The sequence below is a fragment of the Ursus arctos genome, unplaced genomic scaffold (genome assembly GCF_023065955.2).
Source record: "Ursus arctos isolate Adak ecotype North America unplaced genomic scaffold, UrsArc2.0 scaffold_1, whole genome shotgun sequence".
NCBI classification, from domain to species: Eukaryota; Metazoa; Chordata; class Mammalia; order Carnivora; family Ursidae; genus Ursus; species Ursus arctos.
The window spans coordinates 101,736,833-101,750,094 of record NW_026622763.1 but is presented as its reverse complement, the minus strand read 5'-3'; the positions used below and the strand labels follow the sequence as shown (position 1 = coordinate 101,750,094).

At 41.0% G+C, this 13,262-nt stretch overlaps 1 protein-coding gene across 11 annotated transcripts in view; it reads right to left on the bottom strand.

The window, feature by feature from the left end:
• The window catches only part of DIS3L2 (DIS3 like 3'-5' exoribonuclease 2), a 344,026-nt gene that overhangs the window by 218,687 nt on the left and 112,077 nt on the right, over positions 1-13,262 (bottom strand). For all 11 annotated transcript variants that reach the window (XR_008956850.1, XR_007188480.2, XR_007188478.2 and 8 more), the window contains exon 6: positions 4,979-5,213. Coding sequence is in view for 6 of the 11 variants with exons in the window: in XM_026491698.4 (XP_026347483.1) it covers positions 4,979-5,213 (235 nt within the window). In the remaining 5 variants the exon portion in view is untranslated. The remainder of the gene's footprint in view (positions 1-4,978; positions 5,214-13,262) is intronic.

The following is a 13,262-nucleotide window of genomic DNA, read 5'->3' as shown; positions in this document are numbered from 1 at the left end:
CAATATCAGAAATAGATTTAGAGAGAAACCAGATAATAATCTCAATTAATAAAGAATACACATTATAAAGTTAAGCAAAAGGCAAAACTGTAGCAGTAACAAAAGATTATATGGGAGAATACCTATCTGAACTAAGAACAGGGAAAAATTTAAAAACCCATAAAGTATATGACTAATTTTATCACATTAAAATTAAGGACTTTTTTTTTTAAATATTTTTTTATTATATTATGTTAGTCACCATACAGTACATCCCTGGTTTTTGATGTAAAGTTCGATGATTCATTACTTGCTTATAACACCCAGTGCACCATGCAAACGTGCCCTCCTTACTACCCATCACCAGCCTATCCCATTCCCCCACCCCTCTCCTCTCCAAAGCCCTCAGTTTGCTTCTCAGAGTCCATGGTCTCTCATGCTTCACTCCCCCCTCTGATTACCTCCCCTTCTTTATCCCTTTCTTCTCCTACTGATCTTCCTAGTTCTTATGTTCCATAAATGAGAGAAACCATATGATAATTGTCTTTCTCTGCTTGACTTATTTCACTTAGCATTATCTCCTCCAGTGCCGAAAGACTTTTTTTTTTTAAGATTTTATTTATTTATTTGAGAGAGAGAGACAGCCAGCGAGAGAGGGAACACAAGCAGGGGGAGTGGGAGAGGGAGAAGCAGGCTCATAGCGGAGGAGCCTGCTGTGGGGCTTGATCCCAGAACGCCGGGATCACACCCTGAGCCGAAGGCAGACGCTTAACGACTACGCCACCCAGGGGCCCCTAAAATTAAGGACTTTTGTTCAATAAAAGACACCACAGATAATGTTAATGTTAAAATGACTAACTGACAGGATGGGAGAAGAGATTTATAATGCCTAAAATGGAAATGGGATTATTACAGAGCATAGATAAGAAATTCCTGCAAATCAACAACAGTAACCTTGATAGGACATGGGCAAATGTTACGAAAAGACAATTTACAGAAATTAATCTAGACTACAAAAATGAGAAAGCTGGATAATTCTAACTGTTGGCAAGCATGAGAAGATGTAAGAAGCCTCAGGCTTGCTAGTGGGAGCTAGACTGGCGTCATCATTCTGGCTCGGGTCAAAGCCTCAGTTAATAAAGAACTGCTCCTGTGCCTTGTTTTGTCCTTTGTGCATGTATTTCTTTTGGGGACTTCACAGGGAGAAATGGCCAGTCTAGCACAGACTTTCGGACTTAGACACTGTGGGTCCTGACCAAGTACCTCTACCTGAATCACACCTGATATGACTGCATTGCCTACTCATCTAAAAAGACAGGGAAACCAAAATTCCACTGTACCCTTCTCACACAGGTCTGGATACGGCACTACCTTTTTTTTTTTTAATAAATTTATTTTGATTTTTTTGAAAATATCAGAAACTATGAAAAACAAGCTACCAGCTATAAAGCACTGTGTTCTGTTGGAATCTGAATTCATTCATTGATATGTTTTCAGGTTTCCCAAGTTTACTGTTGCTGGCATTTGAGCATGTTGTTTTATGAATGACGAAACTCCAGGGTGGGAATTGAGAATTCACAACATTTTCCAAAAACTGTGGTTTATAGGAAATTACTATATGTTTAATGTTTGATATGATTTCTGAAGCAAACGTAACTTTCTAGTTGTAATAATCATCATTTAGGGAAGATTTGATCTCAGAATCTGGAAAAAGAAGAAATTTAGCTCCAAGAAAGAATGGTCAGGAGAACTGGTTCTTGGGATTTAAATAACCTAGAAGTATCACCTACAATAACCATATGGGTCTGCTTTTCTTAGCCAAAGGGAAATATAGTCACTTTTCATCCAAGGGAAGAGAACTTAAACACAGGCACTGAGCAGGCCTGTCACAGGAGGAGATGAACCTTAAGTGAGAAAAAAAAGTCTCATCCTGATCCTGAAGCTGACTTGGGCAGGCCCCAGAAGAAGTAGTTAGGTTTCATGCAGATTCTTCCTTCAGAAAGGAGCTGGAGGTGGCCGGGAGATAGAAGGGAGAAGTGAAAGGATCACTGACTCCACAGTCATCAGGGTACTAGTAGAGGCCTGTCTCCAGACCGGAAAACTGAACAAGATCTCCGGCAGACCCAGCTAGGACAGAGAACAGGAAACGTACATCATAACCCGAGGAGGTCACGCCCCCTAAGATTCAGAGTCCAAAACTGCTCTTAGAATTCCCAATGATGAAAGAGGCAGAGCTACATAGAGTAACACTTCGCCATCATGATTTTTATGCTTTGGCGTTTGCTAACCAGGCAACCTTTACCCAAATATTTGATACTAAAGAAAATTTACTTGGGCTGTCCCCAGTCTCTACCCAGATGGCAGATTTCTGTGCTGACAATGACACTGCCGCCTGGACCGTGGTAAAAGCTCAGCCTCGGGAACCAGTGGGCATGGACCCACAAAAGGGGTCCAGGTCTTTGATGCCCTCTCAGGGGCTGAGGAGGATGGAGATCCATGCTGTCTTCCTAGAAGAAACTACCGGGGAGGTCTGAGGTGCCCAGAGAAACTTCTCTTCACGCAACAATAGGCACTGGTCACAGACCCTGGGGTTATCCGTTCACTTACCAGAGCAACGTAGTTACGGTAAAAACAGGAATGCTTCCTGGGCAAACAGGGATACATAATGCATACACATGCAATAGGTAATGTTTGCTTTAGGTAAAACATGATATTAAAACAAAAATAAATAAATAAAAAACACTCTTTGGAACACCAGTATGAAATCCTAGCAGAACACCACTAGGATTAATAACTATTTGCAATTATGACACAAAGCAAAGAACCTTTCTAGAAGTCTTAGGAAAAGTTTACAATGTTCTTTTAAGGTTATGGTTTGTTTCAATAACAAATTTCAAAACCTTAAATGGTGCAAAAAGCACCAACATCCTAACTGTAACCAGATTTTATATCATCCAGAGAAGAGAAGCGGGTTGAAATATCCTAAAAACACCACGACTTTTAAAAGAGCAAATTGCAATTTTCCTAAATATCAAGGGGGCAAGAAATGAGAAAGAGCCATGTGGTTTCACAAACTCTCTATTTAGAGGCTAGCAGGAAAGAGAAATTTGCACCACATACTGAGGGAAGCACTACGGCTGCTCCCTCAGTCAGGCCCAGTAAGGAAGGAATATAAACAACAGTAGGACAGGAAGACCACAAAAAGAGTAAGGAAAAAACATGAATACAGCGGACATGTAAAGTGCTCGATGATATTTACTTGTAAGAGAGAAGGAGGGGAATTACACCAGAGGACAAATCAAGAGCAGGTCTGGCTACAGAATTCCTCAAACAAAGAGCAAAGTAGATTATTTAGTATTCACTCCGGCATCAATTCTGTCATCACTCCCACCCATCCATATTTCCTTGCCCTTGTATTGGTACCGACCATTAAAATCAGGGCATCTTCTCCCTTCAACTTGGGAGCCCAGGGTAACAGAGGCTCCTGAGGTATGCCAAGTCCAAACACCAGAGCTAGGTTTCCATGAAGTAGTTTTGGGCCAAATACTAAGTAAGTTTTAAAGTGCTCCTTTGCCTGGCTTTGTCTTGCAAGTATCTCCCTCCCTAGGTGATCTTGCTGATGGAGGATCTGGCTACACAGGGTCCTGGTTCTTTGCCTCTCTTCTCACAGAGAAGACATGACTCACAATACTGACGCCATGATAATACAAACGCACTCTCAGAAGAGGGTCACGGTATCCAACTGTTTTTAAAGGAAGAAAGAGAAAACATCAGAAGAATGAAATTTCAAGGAATAACATCTAACCGATATCGGCCGAGCCTGGAACAGTGAAATCATTAGTTAACTAAGCAGGCCACAAAACAAAAGGAACCTGAGTGCATCAGGTCAGTGTACCTGTGGGCCACTGACGAAGCAGCAGTCTCTTCATTCAAAAAGAATTTCACAATTAGAAAGTCCTTCTGAATGAGTAGTACTAGGCACCAAGAAGCGACACATGTTTTCAGAAAATGCTCACCACCCCAGGTCACTACCTCATCAACAGTAAAGAAACAGGGTGATCTGTACGCAATCACTTCCTGAAATCACCTCCAGCTTACTTCAGGATGTCAGTGAGGCATGCTCCCCAGTGCCTATCACAGTGTGTCCATAGAACATCCTCTTTTAGTCATCTTCTGGCACTTCTTCTAGTCTTTCAAGGGACAGTACCAGAAACTTTTTCCTGATTAAAAAAAGCTCATAATCTAGTTGGCCTGGCTAGGTCAATCGTTTCCATGTCAGAGAATAGATAAAACTCAATTTGGCTGGAAAATATACTCCCTGCACTTAAAACTTCTTAGCAATCTATACATGAAAATATTCCAATTTTCACTGCTACCTTCCCTTTAGTTTCCCAGTGTGTGGTCAGCTAGGGCCCTTGGTCGTAGCTCCTCGCCCATGTGTTTGCACCTGCTTTCTTCTCCAACCAGAGAACACCTGGCTTAGATTTTCATCAGAGACAGTAAGACTGGCTTTTTTTCAAAGTTTAGAATCAAAACACTTTGTAAAGATAATCTACTTATCAAATTTAAGGTGACCTATTCCCACCACCAATGATGAAAAATACTTTTAAAATGAAGAGTTAAAGCAAAATCCAGGGTAAAATGACATGCTTTTTTGGATTTGAAAGATTGGTTTAATTCTGTTCCTATCAGCTACAGGGGTGGACTGGGCTCATCACAGGAAACTTCGAGATTAGCTATCAACACAACTCAAGACCTATTAGGGAAGGATAACAGCACCCACTGGCCACATGAGCCACTAGCAGCATCTCCAGCCCCTCCTCAACAGCCAGCAGACAGAAACAGTCAAAGATCCCCCCTTCCTAAAAGCTGCCACTGGTTAGAAATTGGGAAGGTCCCAAATGCACTGTGCGATTAAGTCTGTAGCACAGAGAGAATCCCAATCCTTACAACAATCAGGTTAGTAAAATAAAATGTCAGACAGCAATCCAGGACTCACCTTTGTCATGAACACAAACTGAGAGTTTCTTGACACCATCAACCAGAACATTCTGTGTGTTGCCATGTCCATCTTCTGAGTCGCTGTCATCAAACTGAGCCTCTATAATGACATCAGGACTGTCATTACAGCCTTTCACGGACTGCTGCAGGGGATGGCTTCCACAGAGCTCCTCAGGGAGGTCTAATTCATAGGCACCTTCTGTTTCTTTGTCATTGCTCTCTGGTTTAATTACCTGAAGAAAATAGAAAAGTTCTGCTAAATCACTGGAGGGAGGAATGGCAAATAATAGATTTTTCTTCTTTTGTTTTTCGTTCCTAAGGGGAAAATGCACATTCAGAAGCTCACAGCAATGGGCACTCACCATGCAGCTTGAAAAAGAATATTTATTTTTCAGCTGCACAGACTACCTTATGGAGACAATCCATCCAGCAGTGCCAGGGTGGCCCTCAGCAACTCAAGATGCCCAAGATGAATGCCATATCTACTCCCCATCTTTCTGATGGACCTGTTCATCCGCTCTCCCCCAGAGGCCCCAAATACCATAAGTACTAAGCTGCTTCATAAGGGTACAATCACATGGATCAGTGGGTATGTTCTGAGGTGATAAAAGCACTTAGCATAGTATATTACTGCACTCCAAATGAAACCACAGAAAATGATGAAATGGAAAAAACAAAATTAAATGTAAATAAGAGTTTCTAAATGTTCTCATAAAAAATAAAAGCCCTTAATTCTCCATTTTGAGGCTTGAAATTGGTATAGAAAGCACACAACTGATGGATATTTATACTAGCACTGAGAATGAAGCATTACATAATCTGACATTTTCAATTAAAAAAAGAGTAAAGCAAACAAGAGTCTAGATACTAATCCACTTAATAAGTCTGTCACATAACAGTCATACATCAGTACTCCGATTGCCATGGCATTTGATTTCTGTGGATTTCTACAGCAGTTTCTCTGTGTGTTTAATCTCGAGAGGTCTAACATTTTTCTGAGTTTAACCTTGAAGTTTCAAAATAGATGCCCGCCTTCAACAAGCCAGATTACCATTTGAATTAGACCACACAAAGGTCCTTTAATAAGGGATCTTTATCTTACACAAGGCAGAAAAAATTACTGAAAGAAATCTTTCCCAAAACATTTTCACGTCACAGACTCCAATTAACATAACCATCCCCAGACAATGAATATTATGTTCACCCAGAAAATCAAAGTCAAATACTACCAAAGTATTCTAAAAATTCTAAGAATATATTCCCAGGTTTTTAAAAAAGTGACTTCATGAAAATGTGGTAACAGAAAAACTTGTAAACAGTAGTTAATTATTCAGAGTAAAATTGTGCCTTTTAATAACATTTTTTGAAAACTTGATTCCCAGTTTCTGAATATATGTAATGAAATTTTCTTTCAACTCTTGCCATGTTTTGACCCTTGTCACATTCATTCATTCATTTGTTCATTCTTTCATTAAGAGAAGTTTGAAGGTTCATCTTCTTTTTTTTTTTTTTTTTTTTTTTTAAAGATTTTATTTATTTATTTGACAGAGATAGAGACAGCCAGCGAGAGGGAACACAAGCAGGGGGAGTGGGAGAGGAAGAAGCAGGCTCATAGCGGAGGAGCCTGATGTGGGGCTCGATCCCGGAACGCCGGGATCACGCCCTGAGCCGAAGGCAGATGCTTAACCGCTGTGCCACCCAGGCGCCCCGAGGTTCATCTTCTTTGATAGTAAAAGAAAAAAAATTCAACTGGCTAGGCCAGAAATCTCCAAAAAGATTCCCTCAAGGAAGAGGGAAGCCACAGTCGATCTTTAAATTAATATACAATCATAAAACCCAGCTCTCCTCTGTGCATTTCTGCTTGTCACATTAAGTCTGGTTTTCATGCCTGACCTAAAGGAGATCATTCAAAAAATAGAGAATTCACTGACAAGTTAGAGAGGAAAAAGAATTTGACATCATTCAAATCAGCAAACCTAGTCGATATCCTTAAATGTGCCTGGCAAATTCAGTAGCATTTAGGAAGATCTGCCCCGACCCTCCTCAAAGAATGAACATACCTTGGGCTTTGTCAGAATAGCCCAAAGCATGGGGCACCTGGGTAGCTCAGTCAGTTAAGCATCTGACTTTGGCTCAGGTCTTGATCCCAGGGTCCTGGGATCGAGCCTGGCATTGGGCACCTCACTCAGTGGAGAGTCTGCTCGTCCCTCTCCCTCTGTCCCCCCCCCCCCGCCTTGTGCTCTCAAATAAATAAATAAAATCTTTAAAAAAAAAAAATAGCCCAAAGCACAGTCAGGACATATACGTGCACCCTCTGTGTCTAACGCATGGTGACTACGACAGGATAACTGCTCTGTTGTTTTTTCTACATCATTCCCACACACAATTTCTCCTCAGAGCGAAGAGGTGGGACTAGGGCTGAAGAAGAATGCCTCATGTGCTAGAGTTAGACTCGCAGGTAACATGCAGTCTTCTGGAAAGGTGTTAAGCAAAGGTTCCATGTTTTTAGTTTCCACTATGTATTTCCGCCACTAATGGTTTCACAAAGGATTTAGTTCCCACAGGCCATGGAGAAAATCTTACAAGGGGAATCAGAATTCTGACATTATCAAATTTGAATGCTTAACTATCCTTCAGTGAAAAGTAGTCTTTCTCCATATGCATGTATATGTCTGTGTAAAATGTAACAAGAATTCTGTAATCACCATGACTCTGCTACTTACTAAAAATTATGCTATGGCTCACAAATAAAAAGTCCAAATAAAAGTCAACGGGAAGAGGAGAGCAGGGGAGAGCAATAACCAGAGTACACCAAGCCTGACTGTATAGCACGTTTTATTTTATTTTTTTCTTTTTTTTTATTTTAATGTTTTTTTATTATATTATGTTAGTCACCATACAGTACATCCCCGGTTTCCAATGTAAAGCTCGATGATTCATTAGTTGTGTATAACACCCAGTGCACCATGCAATACGTGCCCTCCTTACTACCCATCACTGGTCTATCCCATTCCCCCACCCCCCTCCCCTCTGAAGCCCTCAGTTTGTTTCTCAAGGCCATAGTGTATAGCACGTTTTAAAACCAGCCCAGTTCTGACTTTATGATAATCTCCATGGTTTAGATTAGTTATATTCAAGAACTAGTGTTTTCGGCACTAAACTCACTTCTGAGTTACTAAATTAAAAAATGTTGTAAGGAAGCAGGACTTAATGAATAAATAAAGTCATTCAAAACTGTGTAATTCAAATATAAATTGGAGTGCCTGGGCGGCTCTGTTGGTTAAGCATCTGACTCCTGATGTCAGCTCAGGTCATGAGATCAAGCCCCACATCAGGCTCCACGATTCTAAGGTTGTCTTTCTCCCTTTCCTTCTGCCCTTCCCCCACCACCCTCTCTAAAAAAAATATATATATATATATATATATATATTAATATGTTGCATTTTAAAAGTATGTTTATTCTATTTTGTTATACCAGTACACACAAGAACAGAAATATATTCTGAGAAAAAAAGATCCCCAAACGACTACAGGATATAAAGACATTCTAAAACTACTCCATATCATACACTGGTTAAGAGTGAGGGTTGCAGGGGCGCCTGGGTGGCTCAGTCGTTAAGCGTCTGCCTTCGGCTCAGGGCGTGATCCTGGCATTATGGGATCGAGCCCCACATCAGGCTCCTCCACTGGGAGCCTGCTTCTTCCTCTCCCACTCCCCCTGCTTGTGTTCCCTCTCTCGCTGGCTATCTCTCTCTCTGTCAAATAAATAAAATCTTAAAAAAAAAAAGAATGAGGGTTGCAGGACCCTTAGAGAAATGGCTAATTCAAGTCTGGATCAGGAAGTCGATAAGATGAACCTGGAACATTTTGTCATAACAGAAAACAAGGAAGCTATCAAAGGCTTCTAGGGTCTCACTGAAAAAACTCCGGAATCACCATGAAAAAGCTCTCTCTGGTCAACATTGGAAAATTCCAAGCATTTATCCTACCTTTCCTGTACAAACTGTACCTCAGGTTAACCAAATAGTTGATGAGGTAAAGATCTTTTTTACTGAAGAGTTTCAGCTAATTGAGAAGGAAAGAAAGACTTTCGGTATTACCATTTTGCCATCCCTACTGAAGTAATGGATTCAGGAAATGATCATCAATGGTTGCTAAAACCGACCAATTCATAACCCGATGGGGATGGAGTTTTATAACAAATGGACCAGAGTGGTAATACTTAAGAAGAGAAAGAATCATAGTGCTTCCTGAGGGACTATAATAGTAAGTCCATAACACTAACCATTAAGTATTTTTCCTCCAAATTGAACTTGAATCTGATCTGAAACAGGAGCATGTTAAACGAAATAGGGAGAGGACCCATTACACTCACTCGCCAGGTGACTTCATTCCATCTCAGGGCTTTAAATCTCTCTATATCCTATTAACTCCCAGAATTAAATGCCTAGCATCAACCACTCCCCTGAATGCCAGACTCCTATCCAACTGCCTACTTCACATCTTCCTTCGGATGCCAGCTGGCACCTCGGACAACAGAACCCTTGCTCCCCCTGGAACCCACTCCTCTCCCAGCATCTGCTTTCTCGAAGCAGATGGCACCAAACTATGGCATCTTCCTCTCGTGCCTCACATCCAATCCATCAGAAGAGTCCACTGGCCCTTTCTTTAAATATTTCTTCTTGCCGTTTGCACTATTATTGCCTTATTATTGTTGCATCCTTTATCTCCTTGCTGAGATAACCAGTCTCCTGATCTCCATTTTGGACCGAAGCAGCTAGAATGATTTTTAAACATAAATCAGATCGTGTCATTCTCCCAGTGGCTTCCCAACATCGTTCCATCGCCACACCACAAGGCCTTGTCAAACCAGGCCCATATTATTACTCCATTCTCATTTTCTATAACTTTTTCCTTTGCAAATTATACTCCAATCTAGAGATCTTCTTGTCATTCTTAGAATACTAAAACCTTCCATCCTGAGGTTCTTGCATTGCTATTCCCTCAATCTGGAAAACTCTGTGCCTGGCTATCCTTTTTTTTTTTTTTTTTTAAGATTTTATTTACTTATTTATTTGAGAGAGACAGAATGAGAGAGAATACAAGATGGGGGAGGGTCGAAGGGAGAAGGAGACTTCCTGATGAGCAGAGAGCCTGATGAGCAGGGAGCCTGATGCGGCACTCGATTCCAGGACTCCAGGAACATGACCAGAGCCAAAGGCAGTCACTTAAACAACTGAGCCACCCAGATGCCCCTGTGCCTGGCTAATCTTAGGGCTCGATCTCTTCATTTTGTTCAGGTCTCACCCCAAATATCCTTCTCTCAGAGAGGCCTTTCCTGATCACATTAACTGAAACAGGCCCACCCGTCTGTCGTTACTCTATCCTCTTACCCTGCTTTATTTTTCATCACTATACTTATCCCTACCTGACAATGTATTACACACTATGTACTTTCTGTCTCCCAACTAGAATGTAGGTTTCATGAGCACAATGGCTATTTTATTCACCATTTTATTCCAAGAGTACATTTAGTAGCCACTCAAATATATGTTAAATGAATGAATTACAGCAATTAATTAGGAAATAACTTGTTCAGAGTCTATCTTCTGTGATAAACTGTAAACTCCATGAAGTGAGCAAGGCCAGGCCTGACCCAGTGTATACTCAATCTCATCTGAGTGAACAAAGAACCAGAGGTGGCACACCGCATCCAACATCTCCATATGCCGAAAACCTGTCTCTCAAGACCTCGTCCAGCTGGCTTGGATTTTCTAGAACCCAGAGTCCACTGCACAATCTCAGCAGTTCCTCCCCACCCTCCACTACCTGACCCAGGCAAGAGTAATTTCTCCCTTTTCTGAAGTCCCAAAGCAATTCGTACGTACCCCCTTCTATGGCACTTCACAATTTCTTCACAGTATTAGTGTTATCTATGTATATGATTTACCTCATCTATTAACACTATATGCTCGCCAGCTGTATCTTATACATCTTCGTACATTCTATAGCAACTTGTATAATCAAGCTAGGTGCTCCATATTTAATAAACAGGTGGGAAAATGGGCTAAAAAAATGAAAAAATGAGTATAAAAGACAATCGGGATGCAAGAGAACGTTCAGAACAGTTTCCAGACACAAGAATATGTGGGTTAGAAACTAGCAGCTCAATTTTCCTTAGATCTGTAAAGTATGAGGCCTTCCTCTGTGGGATTAACCTTGAAAACGTTGAAGAGTCCCGTTCAGTGGTTCTCAACTCTGAAGTTTAGCAGATACCTCTGAGAATCAGATGAAAGCTGTCAGCCCTTCCTCCACAGAAAAATGCACATCTACAAACAGAAAGAAAGTATTCCATAAGAAAGCACAAGAGAGGAGAGTCAAAGGTCTGGTGCTGAAGGCCACCAGTTCAGGTCGGTCAATATTTCGGATTTCTGAGCTCAGAGTGAAAGGAGGGGACCCTGAGGAAAATGGATTTCTTACTGACCTATTAACTGAGGACTTTAAAAATTCCTCTGGGTTCCTCCACAGACCTGGGAGTGAGGCAGCAACTGCACGTATTGTCCCGAGTGCAGGCTGCACCCGGGATTATTCTGCCCTGGAGGTTTAGTCTAGTCTCTGGAGGACAGGACAGAAACGGATTAGTGACGGAAGCAAATGGCTGGGTCACACAGAACTTTGTCACTCCCAGTCTTGTTCCATGAACAGGGTAGGATGAGCACCACATAAACCCTGTTAATAAAAATAAATAAGGAAAATATACGCAGGTATCAACTGGGGCATAGAAATATGAAATAAAAGTGTCACTTGAAGCTACGAAAAATGCTTAAGAAATAATAGCCCTCTAGAATACTTCATAATTTTGATTTCCTTAAACCCTCCCTCCTAAACACAAATGCACATACACATACACAGAGAAATGTTTGTCAGATATACCCTTCAGTTAGTTTTACCAAGGACGAGTCTGTCATCTACCTATTGCCTCCTTTTAGAAGGTAAAATTGGGTGACAGAATGGTGTGGCAGTGCAGTGAGAGGAAAAGATGATCCCCTTTCTCCATCAGGCTATAATCCTTATGCTCTGGGGGATGGAGAGCAGTAATCTGGCCTTTTCAGCGGTACCAGGGAGCAACCCTGACAACCGTTAGGATGAAATTAAGGGGAGGCTATGAGCAGCTTACTATTGAAAGGAACAGGCAAGAGGCCTAAGCCCAGAATCTTGAGTTCAGAGCACATGAGAGAAGGAGACACACCTTTTGGAAAAGGAGGGTGAGTGTAGTACGACTTCTGTACTTTAAGAGAAATATAAACCCTGTGTTAGCAAAGAAATGATCAAATGCTTTGTAGAATCTCCCTGCTTTGAAGACAAGAATGGTTGCTGAATCAGAGACCCTACGAAACTGTGTAAGTGGAAAATGGCTAAGGAAGAAGCTACTCTTAAAGTCTGACAGAATTTTAGGAAATAATACATGAGAAAATATATAGGAAAATACGTATTAAACATACACAAAAAGCACTGCCACAAAAAATGATAAACTCCAATAAAATTAATTTTTCCTAAGATAACATTATCCTAAGATAATATAAAAGAAATTTTATTTTATTTTTTTAAGGTTTTATTTATTTATTTGAGAGAGAGAGTGCATGAGCAGGGGGAAAGGGCAGAGGCAGGGGGAGAAGCAGACTCCCTGCTGAACAGGGAGCCCAACATGGGGCTCCATCCCAAGACCCTGGGATCATGACCTGAGCCAAAGGCAGATGCTTAACCGACTGAGCCACCCAGGCGCCCCTAAAAGAAATTTTAAAGATAAGCCATAGATGTGCTCATATCCAGAATGCATAAAAAACTCCCACAGCTCAATCAAAGATAGACAATCTAACAGAAAAATGGGGAAAAGTCTTAAAGGCACTTTACAAAATAGCTTAACAGTCAATAAAGATGGAAAAGTGCTCAGCCTCATTAGTCATCAGAGAAATGCAAATAAAAACTATAATGAGATATCACTATAAACCTACAGATAGGCAAAAACTAAAAATCCAGACAATACCAAATGTTATCAAGAATGTACAATAATACTCCGCTGGTCTGAATGTAAACTGTCCAGTGAAGTAGAAAACAGATCCATTCGGTTCCTATGCAGGCTTACACCAATATGCTGTCCTGCCTCCCTCTGGATTTTGAGCAGTGAACACATGAAAAAAGACAAAACTGGGAAAGGACATTTATGCAAAAGCAGGGAGATAAGAAAATGCAAATTTTCCTTTAGTAAAGGCAAGTAATGGTGA